The 25,445-nt window shown below is 42.4% G+C and overlaps 1 protein-coding gene across 1 annotated transcript in view; it reads right to left on the bottom strand.

Moving 5' to 3' along the window:
- The window catches only part of SYNDIG1 (synapse differentiation inducing 1), a 168,632-nt gene that overhangs the window by 92,500 nt on the left and 50,687 nt on the right, over positions 1-25,445 (bottom strand). Inside the window, exon 2 of the mRNA XM_054587414.1 lies at positions 8,809-8,946. Coding sequence (XP_054443389.1) covers positions 8,809-8,946 — 138 coding nt within the window. The remainder of the gene's footprint in view (positions 1-8,808; positions 8,947-25,445) is intronic.

Raw genomic sequence — 25,445 nt, 5'->3', positions numbered from 1 at the left:
TTTCTTTGTAGGTTCTTTATCTGGTTTTGGGATCAGGGTGATGCTGGCCTCATAGAAAGTGTCTGGGAGTCTTCCCTCCTCTTGGATTTTTTGGAATAGTCTGAGAAGGACAGGGGCTAGCTCTTCCTTAAATGTTTTGTAAAATCTCCTGTGAAACTCTCTGGCCCTGGGCTTTTGTGTGCTGGGAGTTTCTTGATGACTGCTTCAATTTCCCCAGCTGTTATCCCTCTGTTCAAGCTTTCTGTTTCTTCCTCCTTCAGTGTTGGAAGATTATACTTTGCTAAAAATTTGTCTATTTCATCAAGATTTTCAAATTTCTTGGCATATAATTGTTCATAGTAGTTTCTGATGTTCCTTTGTGTTTCTGTGCTCAGTTGTTATTTCTCCTCTTTCATTTCTGATATTATTAATTTGGGTCCTCTCTCTTTGTTTCATCATGAGTCTGCTTAAAGGCTTGTCGATTTTATTTATCTTTTCAAAGAACCAGTTTCTGGATTGGTTGATCCTCTGAATTGTTCTTTTCATCTCTATGTCATTCAGTTCTGCTCTAATCTTGACTATTTCCTTCCTTCTACTTGCTCTGGGATTTATTTGGTTTTGTTTCTCCAGTTCTTGAGGTTGTAGTCTTAGGTCTTTTATTTGAAATGTTTCTGTCTTTTTTAGGTAAGCCTGTATTGCTATGAAATTCCCTCTCAGGACTGCCTTTGCTGTATCCCATAGGTTTTGGACTGTTGTCTGTTCATTTTCATTTGTTTCCAGAAATTTTTTGATTTCTTCTCTCATCTCATTATTGACCCATTCATTGTTTAATATTGTACTGGTCAGTCTCCATGAATTTGCAAGTTTTTGAAGTTTCTTTTTGCATTTCATTTCCAGTTTCAGGTCCTTTTGGTCCGAGAAAAACTTTGGTATTATTTCAATTTTCCTGAATTTGCTAAGGTTTGCTTTGTGTCCTATCATCTGGTCTGTCTTTGAAATACTGCCATGAGCATTTGAAAAAAATGTGTATTTTGCTTCCTTGGGATGTAAGGTTCTATATATGTCACTTAAGTCTATTTGATTCAGTGCATCATTCAGTTGCACAATATCTTCATTATGTTTTGTTTGGATGATGTGTCCATATCTGTCAGTGGGTGTTGAAATCCCCTACTATCAGTGTGTTTCTGTCTATATCTTTTTTGAAGTTATCCAACAATTTCCTTGTATACTTGGGGGCTCCTGTAATGCGAGCATAGAAGTTTACAATGTTGATGTCTTCTTGATAGATTCTTCCTTTAAGTATGATAAAGTGACCCTCTGGGTCTCTTTTTATGTCCTTTGTTTTGAAATCTACTTTGTCTGATACAAGTATGGCAACCCCGGCCTTTTTCTCTTGCCCATTTGCTTGGAATATTATTTTTCCATCCCTTTACTTTCCATCTGTGTAGGTCTCTTGCTCTGAGGTGGGTCTCTTGTAGGCAGCCTAGTGTGGGTCCTGTTTTCTTATCCATTAAGCTACCCTGTGTCTCGTTTTTGGGGCATTTAGTCCATTTACATTGAGAGTTATTGCTGATAGAAACTTACTCATTTTTTCTCTTTGTACCTGTGTTTTTCTCCTTCTCATTCTTTTTCCTTTATCTTCTCAAACCAGTCCCTTTAGCATATCTCGGAGTGCTGGTTTGGTAGAGATGTATTCTTTTAGCCTTCTCTTGTCTGGGAAACTCCTTATTTCCCCTTCTATTTTAATGGAGAGCCTAGCTGGGTAGAGCAGCCTTGATTGTAGTCCCTTGCTGTTCATGACTTGGACTATTTGTTGCCATTTCCCTCTGGCTTGTAGTGTTTCTGTTGAGAAGTCAGCTCCTAGGCATATTGGGGACCCCTTGTATGTTACTTTCTCCTTCTCCCTTGCTGCCTTGAGGATTCTCTCTTTGTCTTTGATAGTTTCATTTTAATGATGTGTCTTGGAGTGGACCTCCTTGGGTCCCTCTTGAGTGGGGTCCTCTGTGCCTCCTGGATCCATGAGAGCCTTTCTCTCCTCAAATTAGGGAAATTTTCCATCATTACTTTTTTGAGGAGGTTCTCTATCCCTTGCTCCTCTTCTTCTCCTCCTTCTGGTATCCCTATTATATGGATATTATTGCCTTTCAGGTTGTCCTGCATTTCTCTAAATGCCTCTTCATTCTTTTTGAGTCATTTTTCCATTTCTTTTTCTTTCTGGGAGCTTTTTTCTACCTTATTCTCCATCTCACTGATTCGATCCTCGGCTTCATCCAGCCTGCTTTGGATTCCTTCTACTGTGTTCTTCAATTCAGAAATGGTATTCTTCATATCCTCTTGTGTCTTCTGGATAGTTTCTATGTCCTTTTCCAGGCTGATATAGTTTGCTGTAAGATCCTGATAGTTTTTCTGCAGTTTCTCATAGTTATCTTTGAGCTGGCCGAGCTCATTGAGTATCCTTAGAACCATTGTTTTGATTTCCATATCTGATAGTTCCCTTGCCTCTATTTCATTTCGCTCTCTCTGTGGGGAGTCCCCTTTTCTACTCATTTTGGGGGGAACTTCTTTTTCTTCCCATTTTTGTGAGAATCTGTTAAGTAATTTACTTATTTATTTTAGCTTCTGCTTCAGTTGGGCCATCTAGATTTCCTGACTTTGTGGATTAATCATCTATGGTAGTAGGCAGGTCTATTTATTTATTTATTTATTTATTTATTTTTCCCCTTTACTTTTCTTTCTGGGCCTGCCTCTGATGATGTCAGTTGTTGACCCTATATGACCTTGGGTCATTTGTTTGAGCCTTCCAGGAGTCTATTGTCCGTGTCTGACTCCTGCTTTGGGCAGGTTTGTGACCCTTTCAGCCAGGGATCCACTATTTTTGTGGTTTACTGTGCACTTTCACTCCGGTTCCTTGTCCTTGATCATGCTCCTTGACCGGGCAGCATCCCTAACTACCTCGGCTTGCGCGTGCTTGCCCCAGACCAGGGGGCTTATTCGCGACATCAGGTACTCGTCTGGCCCCCAGGCCAGCGTGCACCCTTGCACTGGTCAGTTTAGGGTCTTCTATTGTGTGATTTCCCTGATTTTGGCTCTTTGGGTGCGTTGCCTGCCCTCGCCAAATGGCGACTACGGAAATGGGAGGATGTCAACTCCAGGAATCTCCGGTTAGTCCTATCTCCAGTCTCTCCTCCAGGGACTCTGGGCAGCTCTGTGACCCCTTGGGCCCAGGATCCACTATTTCTGCAGACTGCTCTTCGCTCACGGGCCCCTGCGGGTTGATTTACACCTGTCCTCACAGATCTGTGCACTCCCTTGCAGGCCCCATGAGTGTCAACCTGTGGGAGGCTTTGCCAGCCTGCGCGAGCCCTCGCCAGTCCGCGTGGGTCCACACGGAGGCTCGCCAACCCTTGCTGGCCAAGTGTGTGCGCCTCCACTGGTGCAAGTGTGTTCACCTGCACTGGGTGGTTTTGGGCTCACTATTGTGTGCTTTTCGGCTTTGGGTTCTTTGGTGGTGTGGCCTGTTCCCGCCCAATGGAGACTAGGGAAAGTAGAAGGATTCGGGACTCCCTGGTTCCTCCTCCCGTTCTTTCCCCAATGCCTCCGTCTCCAGTCTCTCCTCAAGGCTCTCCCAGCCAGTCTTCACTTACCCCCCCAGCTCACATGTGCACAAGCTGTGTGCGGAGCGCGCAAAAGGCAGATTAATTGATTCCCTTTTGCCTGAGTGAGATGGTAGCTGCAGAGTGGGAGGAGCGTTATCACCAGGGCTCCTCCGGCCGCCGTCTCAATTCTCTTCACAAAGTTTTCCTCACCAATCTTTTCCCAGGCACCAGCCCACCCTGCTGCCACCTCTACCCAGAGATCAAGGAGGGTGGCTGCCACTGCAATTTTTGCGTTGGCCCTTTAAATGTCTCTTTGCATCCCCAGCCACCTGTCTCTGGCAGAGAGTGCCCCTAAGCTTTTCAGCGTTGCATTTTGTCTGTATTTTCCTGGTTTCAGCTGTTGTAGTTTAGGGGTCCCTGTTTATGATTCAGACCCCATTCTTCTCAGGGGAAGCTAACTGGCCGTTTCAATGTCCTTCTGGTGCTAGTGCCCGTGGGCACCCAGCCCACCCTCTCGAGCCTCCACCACACTTCTCACCTGTTGGGGTGTGTGAGAGTTGAATCCGTTGTCTGTCCGCGTCTCCTAGGCTTCTCTCCCACTATAGTTCCATTGTTTTCCAGGTGATTACTCCACTACTTAGTAGCAATTCCAGTTTGGTCTTGGGAGGAGGAGGTCAGCATGACTCCCATTCACTCCTCTGCTATCTTTTTTTACTACAAGATTTCTTTTGAGAAATCAGCTGATAGTCTTATGGGACAGTTTGTAGGTAACTGTCTCCTTTTCTCTTGCTGCTTTTAAGATTCCCTCCTTATATTTAGTCTTAGGTAATATAATTATGATATGCCTTAGTATGTGCTTACTTGGGTCCAACTTCTTTGGGACTCTCTGAGTTTCCTGGGCTTCCTGGAAGTATATTTCATTTTGCATAATGGGGACACTCCCCTTTATTTTTTTTTTTCAGATATGTTTTCATTTCTTGCTCTTCCTCTTCTTCTGGCACCCCTATGATTCGGATGTTGGATCATCTAAAATTGTCCTAGAGGTTCCTAAGCCTCTCCTCATTTTTTTAAATTCTTGTTTCTTCATTCTGTTTGGTTGAATGTTTATTTCTTCTTTCTGCTCCAAATTGTTGATTTGAGTCCCAATTTCCTTCCCTTCACTGCTGGTTCCCTGTGTAGTTTTCTTTATTTCACTCTGTATAGCCTTCACTTTTTCCTCTATTTTGTGACCATACTCAATCATTTCTGTGAGCATTCTGATTACCAGTGCTTTGAACTCTGCATCTGATAGGTCAGCTATCTCTTGGTCACTTAGTTCTTTTTCTGGAGTTTTGATCTGTTCTTTCATTTGGGCCATATTTCTTTGTCTTGGTGCAGCTGTTACATTGTAAAGGAGCCTTAGATATTCATGAGGACTGAGAAACTGATGTCTCTCTGTTGTGGCACTGTATGTGGGGGAGGGGGTCAGAAAGGGAACAATGCCACTTGCTTGGCTCTTGCACCATTTTCAGTCACTTCTCCCACTACTCACAAGCAAATTGGACCCTTCTGGCACCGATTCCTGGGTGGGTGGGTTTGTGTGTGTTCTAGAACCCTGTGGGTCTCTCAAACAAACACTCCTATGAGGCTGGGAGTTTCTTCAACCACAACAACCCCTGCAGATTTTTACTGCCAGGGATTTTGAGCCTTTCTTTTCCTGTGCTGGAACCGTGGGTTGCATGGTCTGTTTCACTCCCCTGTTGTTCCTCCTGGTTTATATGCATTCAAATGTGGGACTGCCAGCTGCCATCTAGCCCGCCCAGTCCTCCAGCCGCCATCTTGCTGCCCATCATCTCCATTTCTCCAGTTGCCTGTCTCTGCCCCTCCTACCTGTCTGGATGAATTTTTGTTCTTTATCTCCTTGGTTGTTGGACTTCCATACAGTTTAATTTTCTTGCAGTTCTGGGTTTTTTTTGTTTTTAAATTTGTTGTTGTCCTTCTTTTGGTTGTGCAAGGAGGCAAAGTGTATCTACCTATGTCTCCATCTTGGCCAGAAGTCTGTCAGAGTTTCTATTCTATAACATGTGTATACGCTCCCTTTGGCAGTCTGCTCCCCTCACATACCTGTTGAAGATGTTATGTCAGCAGTCAGGCTGTAGAGGCACAAACAGCATGCCTGGCAGCCTTGTGCCAGTGCTGAAGCCTGTGTGCCAGGGATGGTTGCCTCCAGGTCTGCAGCAGAGCGGAGAACCACACATCTGTGGACTACAAAAAGGGAGCTGCATGGTCCTGGTCTCAGCCTGGGATTCCCCATACAGAAAGATTTCGATACAGACCCTGTAACGGGTACTCATCTCCAGAGATTTCATCTCTGCTGTGGTCCCACTAAAGGGAAATCCATCCTTACAGCACAGTGAAAAGAAGGTTGAGAGACAGGGACCCCTGGGACTCCTATTCCTATTCCAACAGAGAAGGCAAGCATTATACTTTAGGCTTTGCCTCTGAGAAATATGACCAGAGGCCTCCACAGAAACTACATTTCACATATACTCCTGAACAAATAATCAGAATCCCCTTTATCATCAAAGGTATTAAATGTCACAACTTGTCAGGCCCAAGTCTAAGAGTTTCTTCTTATATGAAGAATAAAATTACTCTCTGAGAAAGAGGCTCTTAATGCTAGTCTCCAGAATTGTGGCTTTGGATTTTATTATAGCTATAATCTTTTAGAAAAAGAAGCTATGCACAATTTGCTCTGGAGACAGGGGCTTCATCCTGGGACTTGTGGAGCAGCCAAGAAAAGGGAAACCCTCTCTATCTGGCCTTATAAGCAACCTTTCTCTGTGCCTTCCCTGTTTATCCAGGGCTCACTTTCCCTAAGTACCCCACAGATACATTTGTATGATGTCTACTGTGTTGCCGCCTCCCTAGGCTGGGCAGGTCCACTTGAGACTCAGGTAGACAGAAAATTTGTGGAGCCATGGGGATGCTTAACATGCCTTTATTCTGGAGTCACACAGGCCACAAGCCTGTGTCTATGTCAGTGCCCCACTCCACTCTACTCCCTCACTCCCATACTCACTCCCCCAGTGAGAAGCCTCTTCCTTCTTAAGTACTAGAAGAAACAAAGTCTGCCTCAAGCCAAAAAAATGAGGTAACTAGCATGAGCTGTGCATGCAAGCCTACTCAAGGCTAAGGGGCCGTTTATTGCACCCATACTCAAGGCTATGAGAACACTGCTTTATCAGACTACCTCAGGGTTGTGATAATCTGCTCCCCCTAGTTACTCAAGCACCTGGGTGGGGAAGCCAGGCTACCTCCACTTACCCTACATTTATTTGCATCTCCTGGAACAGGTAACAACTGTTCTAGTGGAATCCAATGTAAAAAAATCAATCACACTCTAAAAGCTGGCAATCAAAGCTTTCTTGTCAACAGTGCCTTCCTGCTGGGGGTCAGTTAATGGCTTTCCTCAGTAGAATCAACCCTAGGGAGTTGAGAGTTACCTGCCCCCTTTATTTTACCATGTGGCAGGACTGGGATGAAGGAAGGAGGGTTGACATCCCATGTTCAGCTCATGGGAAAAGCCAGAACTGCCCACAGTTTGTGAGAGGTTGTTTCTCTTGGCTCCATCCTGACCTTCCCATTTATAGTGAAACTGCTTTTGTCAATGTGTACCACCTTAACTCAAGTTTTGTGTGCAGTGTACACAGAAGTGGGTGAGCTGGTTCTGCACACAAAGCATGTCTGTCCATAAGCCTTTCTCCAGGTCCCACCCTGTGTGCCAGTCCTCAGCATATACAGTAGTTATGACCTCTCCATGGGCCCAGGCACAGCCAGACCTCACTCCACCCACAGCTTCCCAGGCCTCTATCAAACCTGGGAAGTCTTGCTTTCCAGCTCATGCTTGTGCCTCCAAAGAAGGGGTTCTTTGGCATTCATTGGACAAACTTATATAAGACATGTTCAGGTAGATCCTCTGGTCCATTGATAGACATGGAGCTACTGCTCAGCTCAACCTAAGCAGTGTAGGACTTACCCATAACTCCTACCCCTAATCCATTATCCTCAAGACCCAGGACCACAAAGAAGCACTTAGCAGGGCCCCACCTCATCCTTTGGTGCTCTCATCCTTTCCTTGAAGGGCCTCTGGAGTGTCCATGCCAATAAGCACCTGACCTCTGGTGTACCACCTCCAGTAAGTCCACTGCTCTCCCCTGCATGATGTCAGTAAAGGGAAGGCAGGTGAAAAAGAAAAGGGTGTAATGGGACTCTTGTCACCAGTCAAACAGAACTGAATCAATACTGAAACCAGCAACAAGCAGATGATAGATCACTCCTGGGCTTGACCAAGGAATCTGTTTTTAAGCCAAGTCAAGACAAGACAAATTAGCTTTTCAAACAAAAGAGCTGCTAGAGTCAGCTTTTTGTAACCTTATTCCCAGAACCCTAGAAGCTGGAGAGGAAACCCCTGTGCTAATGGAAATTCAAAGAGCTATGAGTGCAGTGCCATGTTCCTCCTGGCCAACCCATGAAGCTGCCTATCTATCTGCTGGGCTGGGATGATGGTGTTGCTGAAACCTCATAGTTTAAAAAGCAAGTATAAATGTCTTTCATTGATTAATAAAAATGAACATATTGGTTATTTTTGAAAGAATACTCTTGCTAGAAAAAATATCTTAACCTGGGTTCCATGAAGGCATAATGAGGAGGGTGATTTGTAGTGAAAAAAGGCTGGGAAACTACACCTTTAGAAGCTTTCACATTGGACAAAGGAGGGCTTGAACACCCACCATGATAAACCATTTCGTCTAGCAGAACATCAATTTAGGCTGCTGTGAAACCAGAATATATTTCATATGAATGAACCTTTCACAAACAAAACACCCATTACTCCACTCTTAGTAAGTTAGATATCCCCACCCTGGGCACAGAGCTTTCCAGTGCTGAGTCAATGACACTGGCTGGGCTCAAGTACCTGCTTAAAGGCCAAGCTCTCCAACTTATCTGCTTTACCCTAGTGATTACCTTTTCGCATCGCTCAGCTTTTTTCATGAAGAGTGCCCACCTTCCCTCATTGGCCATGGGGAAATCCCATGATGACACTAAGGTGAGGTGACCTTAATCTCCCTGAGGTACCCTGACTACCCTGGGCCTGCTACCACAAAGTAAAGACCCCTCTGGAGGCATAAACTGAATGTCTTCTTGGGCTCTCCTCCTTAACAGCCTGGGTGTGCTGTGTGTGTGGACTTACCTCATGGGACAAATAGAAGGCTGCAATGCCCAAAGGCCAGAAGCAGCAAAGCATGGAGAAGACGCTGAGGCCCAGATGGTCCCGTGGGGGCATCATTAGAAAGTTGTCCTCACTGTCTGTATCACTGGAGTAGTTGCTCTGTAAAAGAGAACAGGTGGGGATGGAACAGAAGAAGATTAATAAAGGAACCACTATATGATGCCCTCAGAATATGGAGGTGAAACATGGCACAAGGAGAAGCCCCCAGGAAGGTTATTGTTGTTATTGTCTGCAAGTATTTCTCCTCAAAAGGAAACCCCTAAGAGCTGAGGGAACTCTTACCATGAACAGGAAGAGAAAAATCCTAGGTACAGGGATCTTGTGTAATTCCACAGAAGATAAAATCCTACAAAAGACAATTACTTTACAGATCTTTGAGTTGGAGGGCTGGACAGTGTGGGTAAAGGTCTACTCTGCAGAGGATAGAACTGGGTAATCTCAGAAGGCACACACTCTTGTGGATTCTGCTCTTTATTCTGAGACAGAGGGATTTTTTAAAAGCAGTTCTGATGATTACAACAATGACCAAACCACCCCACAGAGGGCACACCAGAGCTCTGGGATGCTAAAGTGCTGTCATGTCAATGTGCTTCCACCCCTACATGCCCAGGTACAGGATGCTTTTATTCTAGTTATCTCACTTGCTGGGCCCCCACTATAAATTTTCTCTCCTCATCAACATATGGAACACTCATGATGACTCATCCCAAACTATGGCCACTCTGTGTGCTTATTTTATACAGAGATAGAGTCACATTTACTCCAGCTTTGTCAGTGCATGAGGTTGTTAAACATGTTCCCTTCTGCTGCAAGCTGGAGACATTCAGGTCCACATTTCAGTGCACACTGGCCACTTCATCAGGTGGCTTCAGAGGCAGCACATTCAGGTGTGGTCACCTGAGATACCACACCAACACTCAGGTGAGTACCCTGAGTGAGCCTAACACCTGCATAGATGCCATTAACACTAGTACTACCCAGAAAGGCCCACTCATGCCTCCCGATATTCCTATGCAGACAGACATAGATGAAGCCCACAGGTGGTGACAATGTTCTTTTCTATTTTTGTTAATTAAAATGCACATAAAAAGCCAACCAGAGTCTCTAATCAGTGTACAGTGGTGGTGCTTCAGTGAAATGATAGAAAATTCCTGTTAGAACTCATTTTGTCTTGTTGACTTGGAGAAAACTGACAAATTCTGGTAGGCTCACTGAAAACACAAACAAGGACTTTCTATGGAGGTCTCCATGATGGAAATGGGTGACACACTGTCTACATAGAATCTGTCCACCCTAGACCTGCAGGTCAGAGGCTCTGCCAGTTCCTTCCTGCTGGCTAGGCCCTGTCTCTTCTCAGGTGAGTCACAACAACTGGCGAGTTTGAAATCACACAACATATCATTCATAGAGCTGTGTCTATGTAATATATATTCTTTTTACTCAATAGTATCACCTCCCATATGGTCTCCCCAACAATAGGGGAAGTGAAAATTACTGTCTTTATACCTGTCAGAGTAGGGAGCTAACAGCTTTCAAGGATGCATAATTCCTGGGTGAGATGAATAGGTGGACTGAGGGCTGTTTGGGTGATGCACATGATCCAGTCCCTGGGAAGTCCAACTCTTATTTGAATGTTGCCAGGGAGAGTCTGTGCAGTGTTGTGCAGTGTTGCCAGGGAGAGTCTGAATATCTTCATAGCTGTTCCTCTCCATAGGCAAATAACTGTGTCAACTCCATGGTCTCCAGAATATCACTCTGGAAACAAGCAACCTGAAATGACAGACATGTGTTGGAAGGGCTGAGCTGCACTTTGAGGGCCCTCTGCATAAGGTCCTAAGAAGGTCTGGGAAGGGAGGAAACTACAGTGACAATCCCAAGTTGGGCCATATCCAAAGAGCCCTCTGAGAGAGGTAGAGGATCAGAACTGAAAGGATAGCCACTTCTAGCCTTCAACTCAGATGCTTCTCATGGGTGTCCTCACAGCTGTACACCAACTCTGCTGATGGATATTTGCTTAGTTTTTTTTTGGGGGGGTGGTTTTAGTTCACAATGAGTTTGATATATCTGAGCTTGCTGGATTCTAATAACAACTCTGGAAATAGGTGTTGTTCCTATATTTATTGTTATTTCTATGTCACAAAGGACAAAACTGGGTTCTGAGAAATTGACATCTTGCCAAATCACAGAACCACCCACTCAGTGGCTGCTCTATCCAGAGCTCTCTACTATGCTGTCTGGACACCAAAACCATGGCCATGAATAAACTTCATTTTATCTAAGTTTATTCTTGTCCAAAGTTGAGGTGTCCCTTCTGCCTCAAGGATTCTTATGACTTTGCATCTTGACTAGTCTGTTTCATGGTGCCTACATGGAGTCCAGTGGTGATAGTGGTCAACTGAGAATTTTCTCAATCAAATAGTGAACTGCTGCCCCAAACCACATAGGCATGCTGGTAACATCAAGTTCCATCTTTGCAAATTGTTTAGAATTATACCACTATACCCATGAAGCAAAGAATTAGATTTTAGGGCACTCCCCCAAAATCTTCACAGATTTTTATTTAGAAGGATAAGGGAAACATACTATAAATTGCAACATTGTGGCTACATGGCAGCAAGATAATTACTCAGTTTTGATTAAAATAGATTTTGAAATAATCCAGACAAATTACAGGGTAGAAAAAACCCCCAGCTCTCTTCATGTTCTTTCTTTCATTAGTGGGTTATAAGTGGCCATGGGCATCATTCCATCAAAAATCAAGGGAAGGCAATGAGGCCACCTGCATGAGGCTACATTTGTACCAATAAACCAAGTAGAGAAAATATACAGAACCACCGACACAAAGAAATTCATCATGCACAGAAGCTGTTTCAAAAATTCTTCCTGATGGGGTGGGAAGCTATGCTCAGCTGTGTTACTTAGTCTCACTCAAGCCTTACTTGTCCTCCTATTGCCTCTCTCTGGGCCACATGCTGCCCTCTTATTCCTCCTGGACTTTGCTACTTGCTACCTCTGGAGAGCATCTGCAGTGTGGTTTGAGGGAGAGAGTAGAGGATTAGATAGCAGAATGTTACAACACTGGGATTCGAGCAGCCCAGAAACCAGAACTTCCTATGGGGGCTCAGCTTCTAAGAGCACAGTCTAAGAAACACATGGACAACCATATAAGGGTGTTTGTTCCAGATTCTCAGTGGTGTCCAAACTTTTGGCATCTCTGGGACACATTGGAAGAAGAAGAGTTGTTTTGGGCCACACATTAAATACATTGCAACACTTAATCTCAAAAAAAAACCTTATAATGTTTTAAGAAAATTTACAATTTTGTGTTGGGTCGCACTCATAGCCATCCTGGGCCATATGCGGCCTATGGGCCGTGGGTTGGACACCCCTGTTAGAGTATTCATGACAGCATTGTTTAAAAACAGTGAAATTACAAAAAAATTCTACATAGAATTCTATACAGTCATGAAAAGTATTGGCATGGTTGTTTATCGACTCCCCGGTAAAGACGTTTATAATAAATAAAGTGAAAAACCAGGGATGAAAGTGAATATATCATATTTCCTTCAGTATATCAGAGATTAGATATTTCTGAATGGTGGGCATGTTGTTGACTTTTTTCTTTCTGCATTTCTGGGTTTTAGTTTTTTCTACAATAAGCAAAATTTATATGGCAATAGAAATTATAAAGGTGCAGATGTGCTAATAAATGCAGGGGCTTCCACCTCCTTTTTGTCCTCAAAAAGAACTCTGTGGAATACAGCTTTCCTGAGACTCCTCATGGGGGAATAACATAACATGGGCCTGTTGCTCCATGAGCATCTGGCAGAGCAGGATTAGAAGGAACTTAACAGCACCCGAGGGAGTTCACTGAGACGTGGATCAGACATGACCAATTGTTCCATGGACCTGTCTTACTGAGGATTAAGATCAGAGGACTCAGAGCTACCCATGACATCCACATCTAACCTGACAAGTGCAGAAGCCACAGTCACAAAGAGCTATTTAAGCTTAAATTATCTAAATCGAATATGCCTAACGGTTCCTCAGCCACACTACCATATACCAGTGCTTAGTAGCTAGAAGTTGTTAGTGCCTATCACGCATGATAGCACAGATATAGAGTATTTATATCATCTCAAGAAGTTCTTTTAGACAGTACTGTCTTGTGTGGGCCAATCCTTCACTCTCTTCCACACATAGGGAGCTCTCTGCTGTTCCTCCAATATGCCCAGCATATGCTCCTGCGTCAGGGTCCTTGTACTTGCCGTTCTTCAGCCTTGAATTCTCTTCCCCCCACACACACATAACTAGCTTCCTCACCTCATTCAGAGCTTTGCTCAAATGCCACTTATCAGATCTTTCCAGGATAACCTGCTAGACTGTTACTGTTGTCTTCCACCACTATCCCCTTACCCGCTTGGTGCATATCCTTCGCTCCCCAGGTGTTACTGGCTTATTTACTATCTGACTCCCTTCCTCTAAGCACTAGGAAGGCAGCAACCTTTGCATGTTTTATTTACACCTATATTCTAAATGAATACAATAATGCCGGGGTAGCGCTGGCCAAATAGTTCAGTTGGTTTGTGTCATCCCGATATGCCAAGGTTCTGAGTTTGATCCTTAGCCACGGCATATACAACCAATGAATGCATAAATAAGTGGAACAACAAACTGATGTTTCTTTCTCTCATTCCCCCTTCCTCTCTCTCTAAAAATCAATAAATTAATAAGCCAGGCAATGAAAGCCAAATATCATATCACTTCACCTGTAAGTGGAACCTAATCAACAAAACAAACAGGTGAGCAAAATAGAACCAGAGACATGGAAATAAAGATCAAACTGACAGTAACCAGATGGGAGGTAGGAGGGGGATGGATAATGGGGGGAAGAAGAGGAACGGTCAAGTCAAGGAACATGTATAAAAGACCAAAGGACAAAGACAATGGGGTGGGGGGAGGATTGGATGTGGGATGTGGGGGGTGGGTAGGGCAGGGGAAAGTAATGGGAAAAAATGGGGACAACTGTAACTGAACAACAATAAAAAAATCAATAAATTAAAAAAAAAAGCCTGGCACACAGTAGGGACCTAAGGTCCATGTTAAATGAATGAAGAATTCATGTGTGCCCTTAGCCAATACAGACAGCACAAACTGAGGCAAGAAGCCTCCCAAAATTTGCTCAGAGTGCCTTGGGCTTCCTTTAGGCTTACCAGTGCCCACAAATGCACCATCTTTAGCCCTTGTTCCCCACCTTGGCTCCTCTCCTTCTGCACCTGACATGCCTTCTACTGACAAAGAAGGAATTAACTGTTAGTCAGCCATGTTAGCAAGGCCAATATCTGAGCTTTAAGCCCTGGGGTCCTTGTAGGGCCAGCACTGAGACAATCTTTCTTCACCTGCATCATTGGGGTGAGCCCCAAAGGTCCACTTTTGTCCACTTAGGGGTTTTTTTTTTGGCAGCCTGGCTGTGGAAGACTAAGTGATATCATCCTGGCTTTCCCCAACACTTTGAAGCAACTAGAGTCTCCTTTACTCCAAATCATATCATGTAAAAACAAACAAACAAATAAACAAATGTCTGCTGAGGACTCACTATGTAGAATGCATACATGGCTTGAAGATGCAAAGATGTATAGAGATCGGGGGTTCAATAACACAAAATACAAAGAAACCATATTTTAGTTTCTAAACACATATTGGCCTAAATTATTAACTAAAGATTTTGGGTATATGATTTAGTTTCTCCTACTAGGTAGTAATTTTCTTGTAGGCAAAGACTATTTCCTACACTGGTGTATGGATACAAAAGTAAGCCAATGAAACCCTCTCTACTGTAACTCTGAAACTGCTTCTTTGGGATCCTTTTAAAGAGCCTGTCTACTGAGCATGTTGTACCTGGATGGGATGGGTAGAGAACAGGGCAAGGGGCTGAAAAGAGCCCCACTGTTTCTATAAAAGTTGTGTGGATTTGGTGATTCCCAGGGAAACCAGTGTAGGAAAAATGGAAGGGAGTGGGGAGAAGATGAGTAGGGTCAGTGGTTGTCATGGGCCTGGGGCATGGGTGAGGATCAGGGCTAATGAGCAATAGAGTTCCAGAGATGGTGTAGGGAATGGGACCATTGTTATTTTTCACCACATGGGTAAAGACCATTCTAGAAAAAAGTCCCAAATTCATGTTTGTCACTCCCTTCCCAGTGCTCAGTGAGAGCCAAGGAATTTATGAGTTCAGAATGTGGAAGTTAGTCATTCAGGACAAGGAGAAAAGAATAATATGAATTAAGACAGGCCTCAGCCTTTGCCCAGCTTCCTTCAAGTATGTGATGCTTGGAACACATGCTTTACAGATCAGCCCTTTACAGATATAGATGAACTGTATTTTGAGATAGCTCAAAGTAGATATGAAAAAGATTTTCCACAGAAACACTCAATAATCATCACTCCTAAAGTAGTACCCTGGATTACTGTAGGAGGATATCATATATTTCAATCTTTCTTTTTTATTTTTTTAAATTTATAAATCATGTTTATTTTATTACAGTTGTCTCAACTTTTACCCCTTTACCCCCCTCCACTCATCCCACCCCCACCTCCCACTCCCACAGTCAATTCCCACTCTGTTGTCCATGTCCATGAGTCATTCATACATGTTCTTTGTCTAGTCCCTTCCCCTTCTTTCCACCATTGTCCTCATTCCCTATCCCCTCTGGTCACTTTCAGTCTGCTCCATGTTTCTGTGCCTGTGGTTTATTTTGTTCGTTAGTTTATTTTGTTGAATAAGGTCCTCTTATAGGTGAGATCATATGGTATTTGTCTTTCATCAACTGGCTTATTTCACATAGCTTAATATTCTCCACTTCCATCCATGTTGTTGCAAAAGGTAGTGGTTCCATCTCTCTCTCTCTCTCTCTCTCTCTCTCTCTTTCTTTCTTAAATGCAGATTGATTTCATTTATTTTTTAAATGTCAAAGTTAATTATAAAATATTAAAACATTTAAAACCATTGTAAAGTCTCAGCAATTAAGCTGACATGACACCAGCACAGAAATAATCGAGTAGATAAATGAAATATAATGAGCATTCTAGAGACAAATGTATATATCTAACAATGGAATATATTATTAAATTGATATTTCAAATCAACAGGGAAAATAAGGCTTATTCAACAAATAAGGTACAGGGATCATTATAACTTGAAATAAAACAATATAGAGCTCTATTTCACACATTGTACAACAAATATTCAGGTGAGTTAAAAATCAGTATGTAGAATCTAGGGAATTTTAGAAGAAAATAGAACTAATATTTTTCATGACCTGAAGTAAAATATTCAAACCCTAAGCTATAGAGTAAATATTGACAATATGACTATATTAAACATTTAACTATATAGTAATATACATATAAAAAGTGTCAAAGGACAAGGAATAGAATAGAAAAGTATTTGCAACACACCTAAAACATGGTTAATAGGTTATTTTAAAAATTTTTTAGGGGAAAAGTTCTACAAATCCTTAATCAATAAATGGGCAAAGAATATGAAAAAGTCATTTAAAGCTTCTTTTAAAAAATAATAGAAATAGGCAAGAAATATACAAAAAAAGATTTACTTTCAGCAAATAATAAGGAAACCATTAAAATAACATCACATTCACAATCATATTAATATGTACTAAAAAATATTAGTAATATCAAGTACTGGCAACTCTGAAAGGAACCGGATATTCATGGAAACTCTTTCTTCATCTATATTTATTTATTTATTTATTTATTTATTTTGGAATACATTTGTCTCTGCCTCTCCCCACCACTTTCCCTTGCCCCCTCCCTCCTTCCCTCCCTCAGCTCTTCTCCTTTGATTTTGTCCATGAGTTCTTGCTATATGTTCCTTGACTTTCCCCTTCCCTTCCCTTTCCCTGCCCGCCCCTCCCTCTTTCCCTCTTGTCTCTGTTGGTTTCCTTTCCTTTCAGTGCTGCTGGTCATATTTTCCTTGCATCTTTGTATTGTTGGTTAGGTTCCGCTTATAGGTGAGATTATATGGTATTTGTCTTTCGCCCCCTGGCTTATTTCGCTTAGCATGACGCTCTCCAGTTCCATCCATGCTATCACGAAGTTTAGTAGTCCTTTTTTTCCTTTCTGCTGCGAGGTATTCCATTGTGTATATGTACCATAATTTTTTGATCAAATCATCTACTGATGGACACTTAGGTTGCTTCTGACACTTGGCTCTTGTAAATTGTGCTGCTATGAACATTGGGGTGCATAGGTTCTTTTGTATTTGCGTTTTGGTGTACTTAGGGTATAGACCCAGCAGGGGAATCACTGGATCAAAAGGCAGTTCCATTTTCACTTTTGAGGAAACTACACACCGCCTTCCACAGTGGCTGTACCAGTCTGCATTCCCACGAACAGTGTGCTAGGGTTCCCTTTTGTCGACAGCCTCGCCAGCACCTGTTGTTTGTGGATCTGTTTATGATGGCCATTCTGACCGGTGTGAGGTGGTACCTCATGGTGGTTTTGATCTGCATTTCTCTGATGGCTAGTGATGCTGAGCATCCTTTCAAATGCCTCTGGGCCCCCTGTATCTCTTCCTTAGAAAAGCATCTGCCCAGGTCCTTTGCCCATTATTGGATTGGATCGTTTGTCTTCTTGGAGTGGAGTTGAGTGAGTTCTTTATTTATCTTGGAGATCAAATCTCTATCTGATGTATCATTAGCGAATATATTTTCCTATACAATTGGCTCCCTTTTCATTTTGCTGATGTTTTCTTTCGCCGTGCAGAAGCTTCTTATTTTGATGAGGTCCCACTTGTTTATTCTTTCCTTTATGTCCCTTGCTTTAGGAGACATATCAGTGAAAAAATTGCTGCGTGGGATATCTGAGAGTTTCCTGCCAATGTTCTCCTCTAGGAATTTCATGGTGTTGTTGTGACTTATATTTAAGTCTTTTATCCATCTTGAGTTTATTTTTGTGTATGGTGTCAGCTGATGATCCAATCTCAATTTTTTGCATGTAGCCGTCCAGATCTCCCAACATCATTTGTTGAAGAGGCTGTTATTGCTCCATTTTATGCTTCTGCCCCCTTTGTCAAATATTAGATGTCCATAGAGACCTGGGCTTATTTCTGGGCTTTCTATTCTGTTCTACTGGTCTATGGGTCTGTTCTTGTGTCAATACCAAATTATTTTGAGTATAGTGGCTTTGTAGTAGAGTTTGATGTCTGGTATTGTGATCCCTCCTACTTTGTGTTTATTTCTCAAAATTGCTGCGGCTATTTGGGGTCGTTTATGGTTCCATATAAATTTTTAAAATGTCTGTTCTATTTCTGTGAAATACGTCATTGGTATCTTAATAAGGATTGCATTGAATCTATAAATTGCTTTGGGTAGTATGGACATTTTGATGATATTATTTCTTCCAATCCATGAGCACGGTATATGCTTCCATTTATTTGTGTCTTCCTTAATTTCTTTTTTCAATGTTATATAGTTTTCTGCATACAGGTCTTTTACGTCTTTGGTTAAATGTATTCCTAGGTACTTTATTATTCTTCTTGCTATATCGAATGGTATTTTTTCTCTGATTTCTTCTTCTTCTATTTCATTCCTAGTGTACAAAAATGCCTTTGATTTCTGAATGTTGACTTTGTATCCTGCTGTCTTGCCAAATTCACTTATAAGGTTGAGGAGTTTTTTGGTAGAGTCTACAGGGTTCTGTATGTACACTATCATGTCATCTGCAAACACTGATAGCTGTACTTCCTCCTTTCCTATTTGGATGCCTTTAATCTCTTTCTCTTGTCTGACCACTGTGGCTAGGACTTCCAATACGATGTTGAAAAGAAGTGGTGAGAGCGGACATCCTTGTCGTGTTCCCGATCTTAGTAGGAAACCTTTCAGTTTTTGCCCGTTGAGTATGATATTGGTTGCAGGTTTTTCATATATGGCCTTTATTATGTTGAATACTGTCCCATTTATTCCCATTTTGCTGAGTGTTTTGATCATAAATGGGTGCTGTTCCTTAGTGAATGCTTTTTCTGCATCTATCGAGATGATCATGTGGTTTTTGTCTTTTCTTTTATTTATGTGATATATCATGTTTACTGATTTGTGTATATTGAACCATCCCTGCATCCCTGGGATGAATCCCACTTGATCGTGGTGGATAATGTTTTTAATGTATTGCTGGATGTGGTTTGCCAATATTTTGTTGAGGATTTTAGCATCTATGTTCATCAGCTAAATTGTGCTGTAGTTTTCTTTCTTTGTAGGGTCTTTATCTGGTTTTGGGATCAGGGTGATGCTGGCCTCATAGAGAGTCTGGGAGTCTTCCCTCCTCTTGGATTTTTTGGAATAGTCTGAGAAGAACAGCAGTTAGCTCTTCCTTAAATGTTTTGTAAAATTCTCCTGTGAAACTGTCTGGCCCTGGGCTTTTGTGTGCCGGGAGTTTCTAAACTGCTTCAATTTCCCCAGCTGTTATCCCTCTGTTCAAGCTTTCTGTTTTTTCCTCCTTCAGTGTTGGAAGATTATACTTTTCTAAAACTATGTCATTTCATCAAGATTTTCAAATTTCTTGGCATATAATTGTTCATAGTAGTTTCTGATGTTCATTTGTATTTCTGCGGTATCAGTTGTTATTTCTCCTCTTTCATTTCTGATATTATTAATTTGGGTCCTCTCCCTTTTTGTCTTGATGAGTCTGCTTAAAGGCTTGTCAATTTTATTTAAGTTTTCAAAGAGCCAGCTTCTGGATTGGTTGATCCTCTGAACTGTTCTTTTTGTCCCTATGTCATTCAGTTCTGCTCTAATCTTAATAATTTCTTTCCTTCTACTTGCTCTGGGATTTATTTGTTGTTGTTTCTCCAGTTCTTGAAGTTGTAGTGTTAGCTCTTTTATTTGAAATGTTTCTATCTTTTTTAGGTAAGCCTATATTGCTATGAACTTCCCTCTCAGGACAGCCTTTGCTGTGTCCCATAGGTTTTGGACTGTTGTCTGTTCATTTTCATTGGTTTCCAGAAATATTTTGATTTCTTCTCTTATCTCATTATTGACCCATTCATTGTTTAATACTGTACTGTTCAGTCTCCATGAGTTTGCAAGTTTTTAAAGTTTCTCTTGGAGGTTGATTTGGAGTTTCAGGCCTTGTGGTCCGTGAAAAATTTGGTATTATTTCAATTTTCTTGAATTTGCTGAGGTTTGCTTTCTGTCCTATCATGTTGTCTATCTTTGAAAAACTGCCATGAGCATTTGAAAAGAATGTGTATTTTTCTTCTTTGGGATGTAAGGTTCTATATGTGTCAGTTAAGTCTCTTTGATTCAGTGTGTCAATCAGCGCCACAATATGTTTATTAATGTTTTGTTTGGAAGATCTGTCCATTTTTGACAGTGGGGTGTTGAAATCCCCTACTATCAGTGTGTTGCTGTCTATATCTTTTTTGAAGTCATCCAACAATTTCCTTATAAACTTGGGGGCTCCTATATTGGGAGCATACAAGTTTACAATGTTGATGTCTTCTTGATAGATTCTTCCTTTAAGTATGATAAAGTGCCCCTATGGGTCTCTCTTTATGGCCTTTATTTTGAAATCTACTTTGTCTGACACAAGTATGGCAACCCCGGCCTTTTTCTCTTGCCCATTTGCTTGGAATATTTTCTTCCATCCCTTTACTTTCCATCTGTGTAGGTCTCTTGCTCTGAGGTGGGTCTCTTGTAGGCAGCCTATGTGTGGGTCATGTTTTCTTATCCATTCAGCTCCCCTGTGTCTTTTGATTGGGGCATTTAGTCCATTCACATTGAGAGATATTACTGATAGAAACTTACTCATCTTTTCTCTTTGTACCTGTGTACCTCTCTGTCTCATTCTTTTCCTTCATCTGCTTAAACCAGTCCCCTTAGCGTATCTTGGAGTGCTGGTTTGGTAGAGATGTATTCTTTTAGTCTTCTCTTGTTTGGAAAACTCCGTATTTCCCCTTCTATTTTAATGGAGAGCCTAGCTGGGTAGAGCAGCCTTGGCTGTAGGCCCTTGCTTTCAAGGCTTAGAATATTTGTTGCCATTCCCTTCTTGCTTGTAGTGTTTCTGTTGAGAAGTCAGCTACTAGGTGTATCGGGGCCCCCTTGTATGTTACTTTCTCCTTCTCCCTTGCTGCCTTGAGGATTCTCTCTTTGTCTTTCACATTTGCCATTTTAATGATGATGTGTCTTGGAGTGGACCTCTTTGAGTCCCTCTTGAGTGGGGTCCTCTGTGCCTCCTGGATCCATGAGAGCCTTTCTCTCCTCAAATTAGGGAAATTTTCCATCATTACTTTTTCGAGGAGGTTCTCCATCCCTTGCTCCTCTTCTTCTCCTTCTGGTATCCCTATTATACGGATATTATTGCCTTTCAGGTTGTCCTGCATTTCTCTAAATGCCTCTTCGTTCTTTTTGAGCCGTTTTTCCATTTCTTGTTCTTTCTGGGAGCTTTTTTTCTACCTTGTCCTCCATCTCACTGATTCGATCCTCAGCTTCATCTAGCCTGCTTTGGATTCCTTCTACTGTGTTCTTCAATTCAGAAATGGTATTCTTCATATCCTCTTGTGTCTTCTTGATAGTTTCTATGTCCTCTTCCAGGCTTATATAGTTTGCTGTAAGATCCTGATAGTTTCTCTGCAGTGTCTCATAGTTCTCTTTGAGCTGGCTGAGCTCATTGAGCTTCCTTAGAACCATTGTTTTGAATTCAGTATCTGATAGTTCCCTTGCCTCTATTTCATTTAGCTCTCTCTGTGGGGAGTCCCCTTTTCCACTCATTTGGGGGGACTTCTTTTTCTTCCCATTTTTGTGAGAGTCTGTTAAGTATTTTTGTCCTTTACTTTTCTTTCTGGGCCTGCCTCTGATGATGTCAGTTGTTGACCCTATAGGATCTTGGGTTGTTTGTTTGAGCCTTCCAGGAGTCTAATGCCTGTGTCTGACTCCTGCTTGGAGCAGCTCTGTGACCCCTTCGGTCAGGACTGAGGTACTTTTTGGGATCCCTCTGCACTTTCATGCAGGGTCCTTGAGTGCGCTCCCAGTGCGGCAGGATCCCCGGCCTGCCTGGGCTCGCATGTGCTTGCCCCAGACCAGGGGGCTTATTCACGACCTCACGTATTCATCTGGCCCCCTGGCCGGCGAGCTCCAGGGCACTGGTTAGTTTACGGTCTTCTATTGTGTATTTTCCCTGCTTTTGGCTTTTGGATGCGTTGCTTGCCCTCGCCAAATGGGGACTACGGAAATGGGAGGAAGTCAGCTCCAGGACTCTCCGGTTAATTCTGTCTCTGGTCTCTCCTCCAGGGACTCTGGGCAGTTCTGTTTATATTGTGGGCCGCTCCGCAATCGCAGGCGGGCTGGTCAATTTACGCCTGCCCTTGCCGCTCTGCGCCCTCCCTCGCAGGCCGCATCGGTGCCAATCTGTGGGAGGCCTTGCCAGCCGGTGCAAGCATTCGCCAGCCTGCTCAGGTTACACACTTTTTTCTTCATCTTAAAGCAGTCCCTTTAGCATATTTTGTAGAGCTGGTTTGATGGAGGTATATTCTTTTAGCCTTCTTTTGTCTGGGAAACTCCTTATTTTGCCTTCCATTTTACAGAGCTTTTCTGGGTTGAGCGCTCTTGGCTGCAGGCTTTTGCTTTTCATGACTTGGAATATTTCTTGCCATTCCCTTCTGGCTTGCAGTGTTTCTGTGGAGAAGTCAGATGATAGCTGTATTAGGGCTCCCTTATATGTTACTACCTCTTTCTCCCTTGCTTGCTTTAGAATTCTCTGTTTGTCTTTGATATTTGCCATTTTAATGATGTGTCTTGGAGTGGGTCTCATTGGGTTCTTCTTGAATGGGACCTTCTGTGCTTCCTGGACTTGTGTGAATTTTTCTCTCCTCCAATTAGGGAAGTTTTCCATCATGACTTTTTCAAACAGGTTCTACATCCCTCCCTCATCATCTTCTCCTTCTGTTATCCCTATTATATGGATATTATTATGTTTCAGGTTGTCTTGCATTTCCCTAAAAGCCTCTTCATTCTTTCTGAGTCTTTTTTCATTTTCTTGCTCTTTCTGGGAGATTTTTTCTACCTTATCATCTAGCTCACCGATTTTGTCCTTAGCTTCATCTAGCCTGCTTTTGATACCTTCTACTGTGTTTTCAATTCGGAAATTGTGTTCATTTCCTGTTTTCTCTTATTGATATTTTCTATGTCCTTTTTCATACTAATATAGCTAGCAGTAAGTTCCTCGTAGTTTCCCTGTAATTTTTGGTAATTCTGAGCTCATTGAGCTTCCTTAGAACCGTTGTTTGGAACTCAATATATGATAGTTTACTTGCCTCTATTTCATTTAGTTCTCTTTCTGGGGATTCCTCCTTTCTCTTCGAGTGGGGAGGGGTATTTCTTTGTCTTCCCATTATTTGTGAGACTCTTCTCTTTTGTTGCTGCTTCATAAATTGATTTGTCTTGATTTCCTGAGTTTGTGGCATGAACTTCTATGGTTGGAGACTGCTGTTTTTACTTTCTGGATCTATCTGCCTCTGATGATGTCAGATGTTGACCCTGTCTGACCTTAGGCAATCTGTTCGAGACTTCCAATCATCAACTATTTGTGGCTGTCTCCTTCCACAGTTAATCTATTCACTCTGCACTCAGCACATGGCTTAGACATCTCAGGACAGGGCGGAGTCCCTCCTGGGGGCAAGGTTATTGGGTCCTTTCACACTGCTGCCATATGGGGGAGGAATTCGCACTGGGATCCCACTGGCTACTCTCTCAGTCCTCTCCCCAAAGCCTCCATCCCCAGTCTCTCCTCAAGTGTTGCCAGACCTCTCTGTGCCCCCTTTCGCCAGGGATTTACTCTCTGTAGCTGCCATTCTGCACACAGCAGGCAGCTTAGACAGCACAGGGCAGAGTGGAATCCCACCTGGGGGCGGGGATATTGGGTCCTTTGACGCTGGTGCTCCTCAGGGGGAGTGGACTCTGAGCAAGATGGCTGCTGCCACATGAGTCAGCACTGAGATCCCACCGGCTACTCTCAGTTCTCTCCCCAAAGCCTCCTTCCCCAGTCTCTCCTCAGGTGTCTCTAGCCCACTCTGCTCTTGTCTTTGCCAGAGACCAGGGTAAGTGTCTGCAAATAAAAATTTAAGCATTGGCCCTTTAAATGGTTCTTTGAGTCACCAGCCACCAGTCTGTGGCAGAGAGCAACCCTGCTTCTTTTTGCAGCTGGCTGTTTTCTCTGTATTTTGGGGGCTCTGGTGCTGTGGACTGCAGGTCCCCGCTTTTGGTTTAGACCCTGCTCTTCTCAGAGGGATCCAACTGGGCATTTCAATATCCTTTTTGTGCTGCCACCCATGGGCGCCCTGCCCACCTTCTCAGGTCTGTACCACACTCCTTACCAGTTAGATTGCACTAAAGCAAATTCTTCTGTCTTCGAGGTTACAAGGCTTCTCTCTCACTATTGTTCAGTTGTTTGTTGCAGGTGATTTCTTCCCAGTTTAGTAGTAATTCCTGATCGGTCCCAGAAGGAGGTCAGTGTGACTTCCACTGACTCCTCTGCCATTGATTCTCTCCATATTTCACTCTTTGTTAATGCAGTAATTCAGTAATTCTTTGTTAACTGACACTCTGTTAATTGGGCAAGTAAAAAACAGGAACATGATTTTCCCACAAATATGTATTTCTGACTGCAATGTGTTTGAGTTGGCCTTAGTAACAGCAATCTAGATCTTTGCCCCACTATATTCTGAAAATGAGGAAAATGCCACTTGGTTTTGGTGGTCTAGTCTAACCAATTGGTCTTCATTCGCTTTTTGGGGGGACATCACAGAGCACATGATGCAAGTGGCAGCATCATTTATTATTTTAAAAGGGGCACTTCCATGCTATAGTTCACACAGTGGGTCTGGGGCCTCTGTGAAGGGTGGGGCATGGGATAGACAGTCCTCAGTTCCCAAAACCACCTGCACCCAAAGAACTTTACCTCTTCCTCTTTTTCATATTGGGTTCCCAGGAAAACTTTTATAAAACAAATGTTTTTCAACTAAAAAAGAAAAAAAGTGGCTGAAAATATGGGAGTTAATATATTACTCGGAAGTAAATTTTTTTCCTCTTGGCCTCTTGATAGTGTCTAGCATAGTAGTTCCATTTATAAATGAGTTTATATTCTTTGAGGAAGAAGGTATTCTTAGAAGACATTAATTGGATTAGGAGCTTAGTAAATGAAACTTTCTAAAAATGGGAGAAAACAAGTTAACTCAAAGGAGAAATAAAATTCAATACCAGTGTCTTGTTTTTTCCAGAGTGAGTGCAATCTTGTTCCCATGGCCCATGATATTACATATGTCTGTGTGAACAAGATATACACAGCTCTGAAATAGCCACCCCTCAGTCATCATCTCTAACTTTGCCCTTCTCTTTTGTAAACTCCCAATTTGACTGTAAATATTTAAGGTGATTATTTGCAAACTGATTTTGTATAGAATAAAGCCATGGTCAGTGTGCAGAAGTGGGAAGGTGTAAACTAAACAGATCTCCAGGAACAGTACTTTTTATTATATTTCTTCAAAATTTGTTTTAGTCTGAAATTTTAATTCCCTTTTTTTTTAAAAAAAT

This window comes from Pteronotus mesoamericanus, unplaced genomic scaffold (assembly GCF_021234165.1).
Source record: "Pteronotus mesoamericanus isolate MK-2021 breed Mesoamerican mustached bat unplaced genomic scaffold, CSHL_Meso_final scaffold_118, whole genome shotgun sequence".
In the NCBI taxonomy this organism is placed as follows: Eukaryota; Metazoa; Chordata; class Mammalia; order Chiroptera; family Mormoopidae; genus Pteronotus; species Pteronotus mesoamericanus.
The sequence above is the reverse complement of the archived record's forward strand: the minus strand, read 5'-3'. Positions and strand labels throughout refer to the sequence as shown.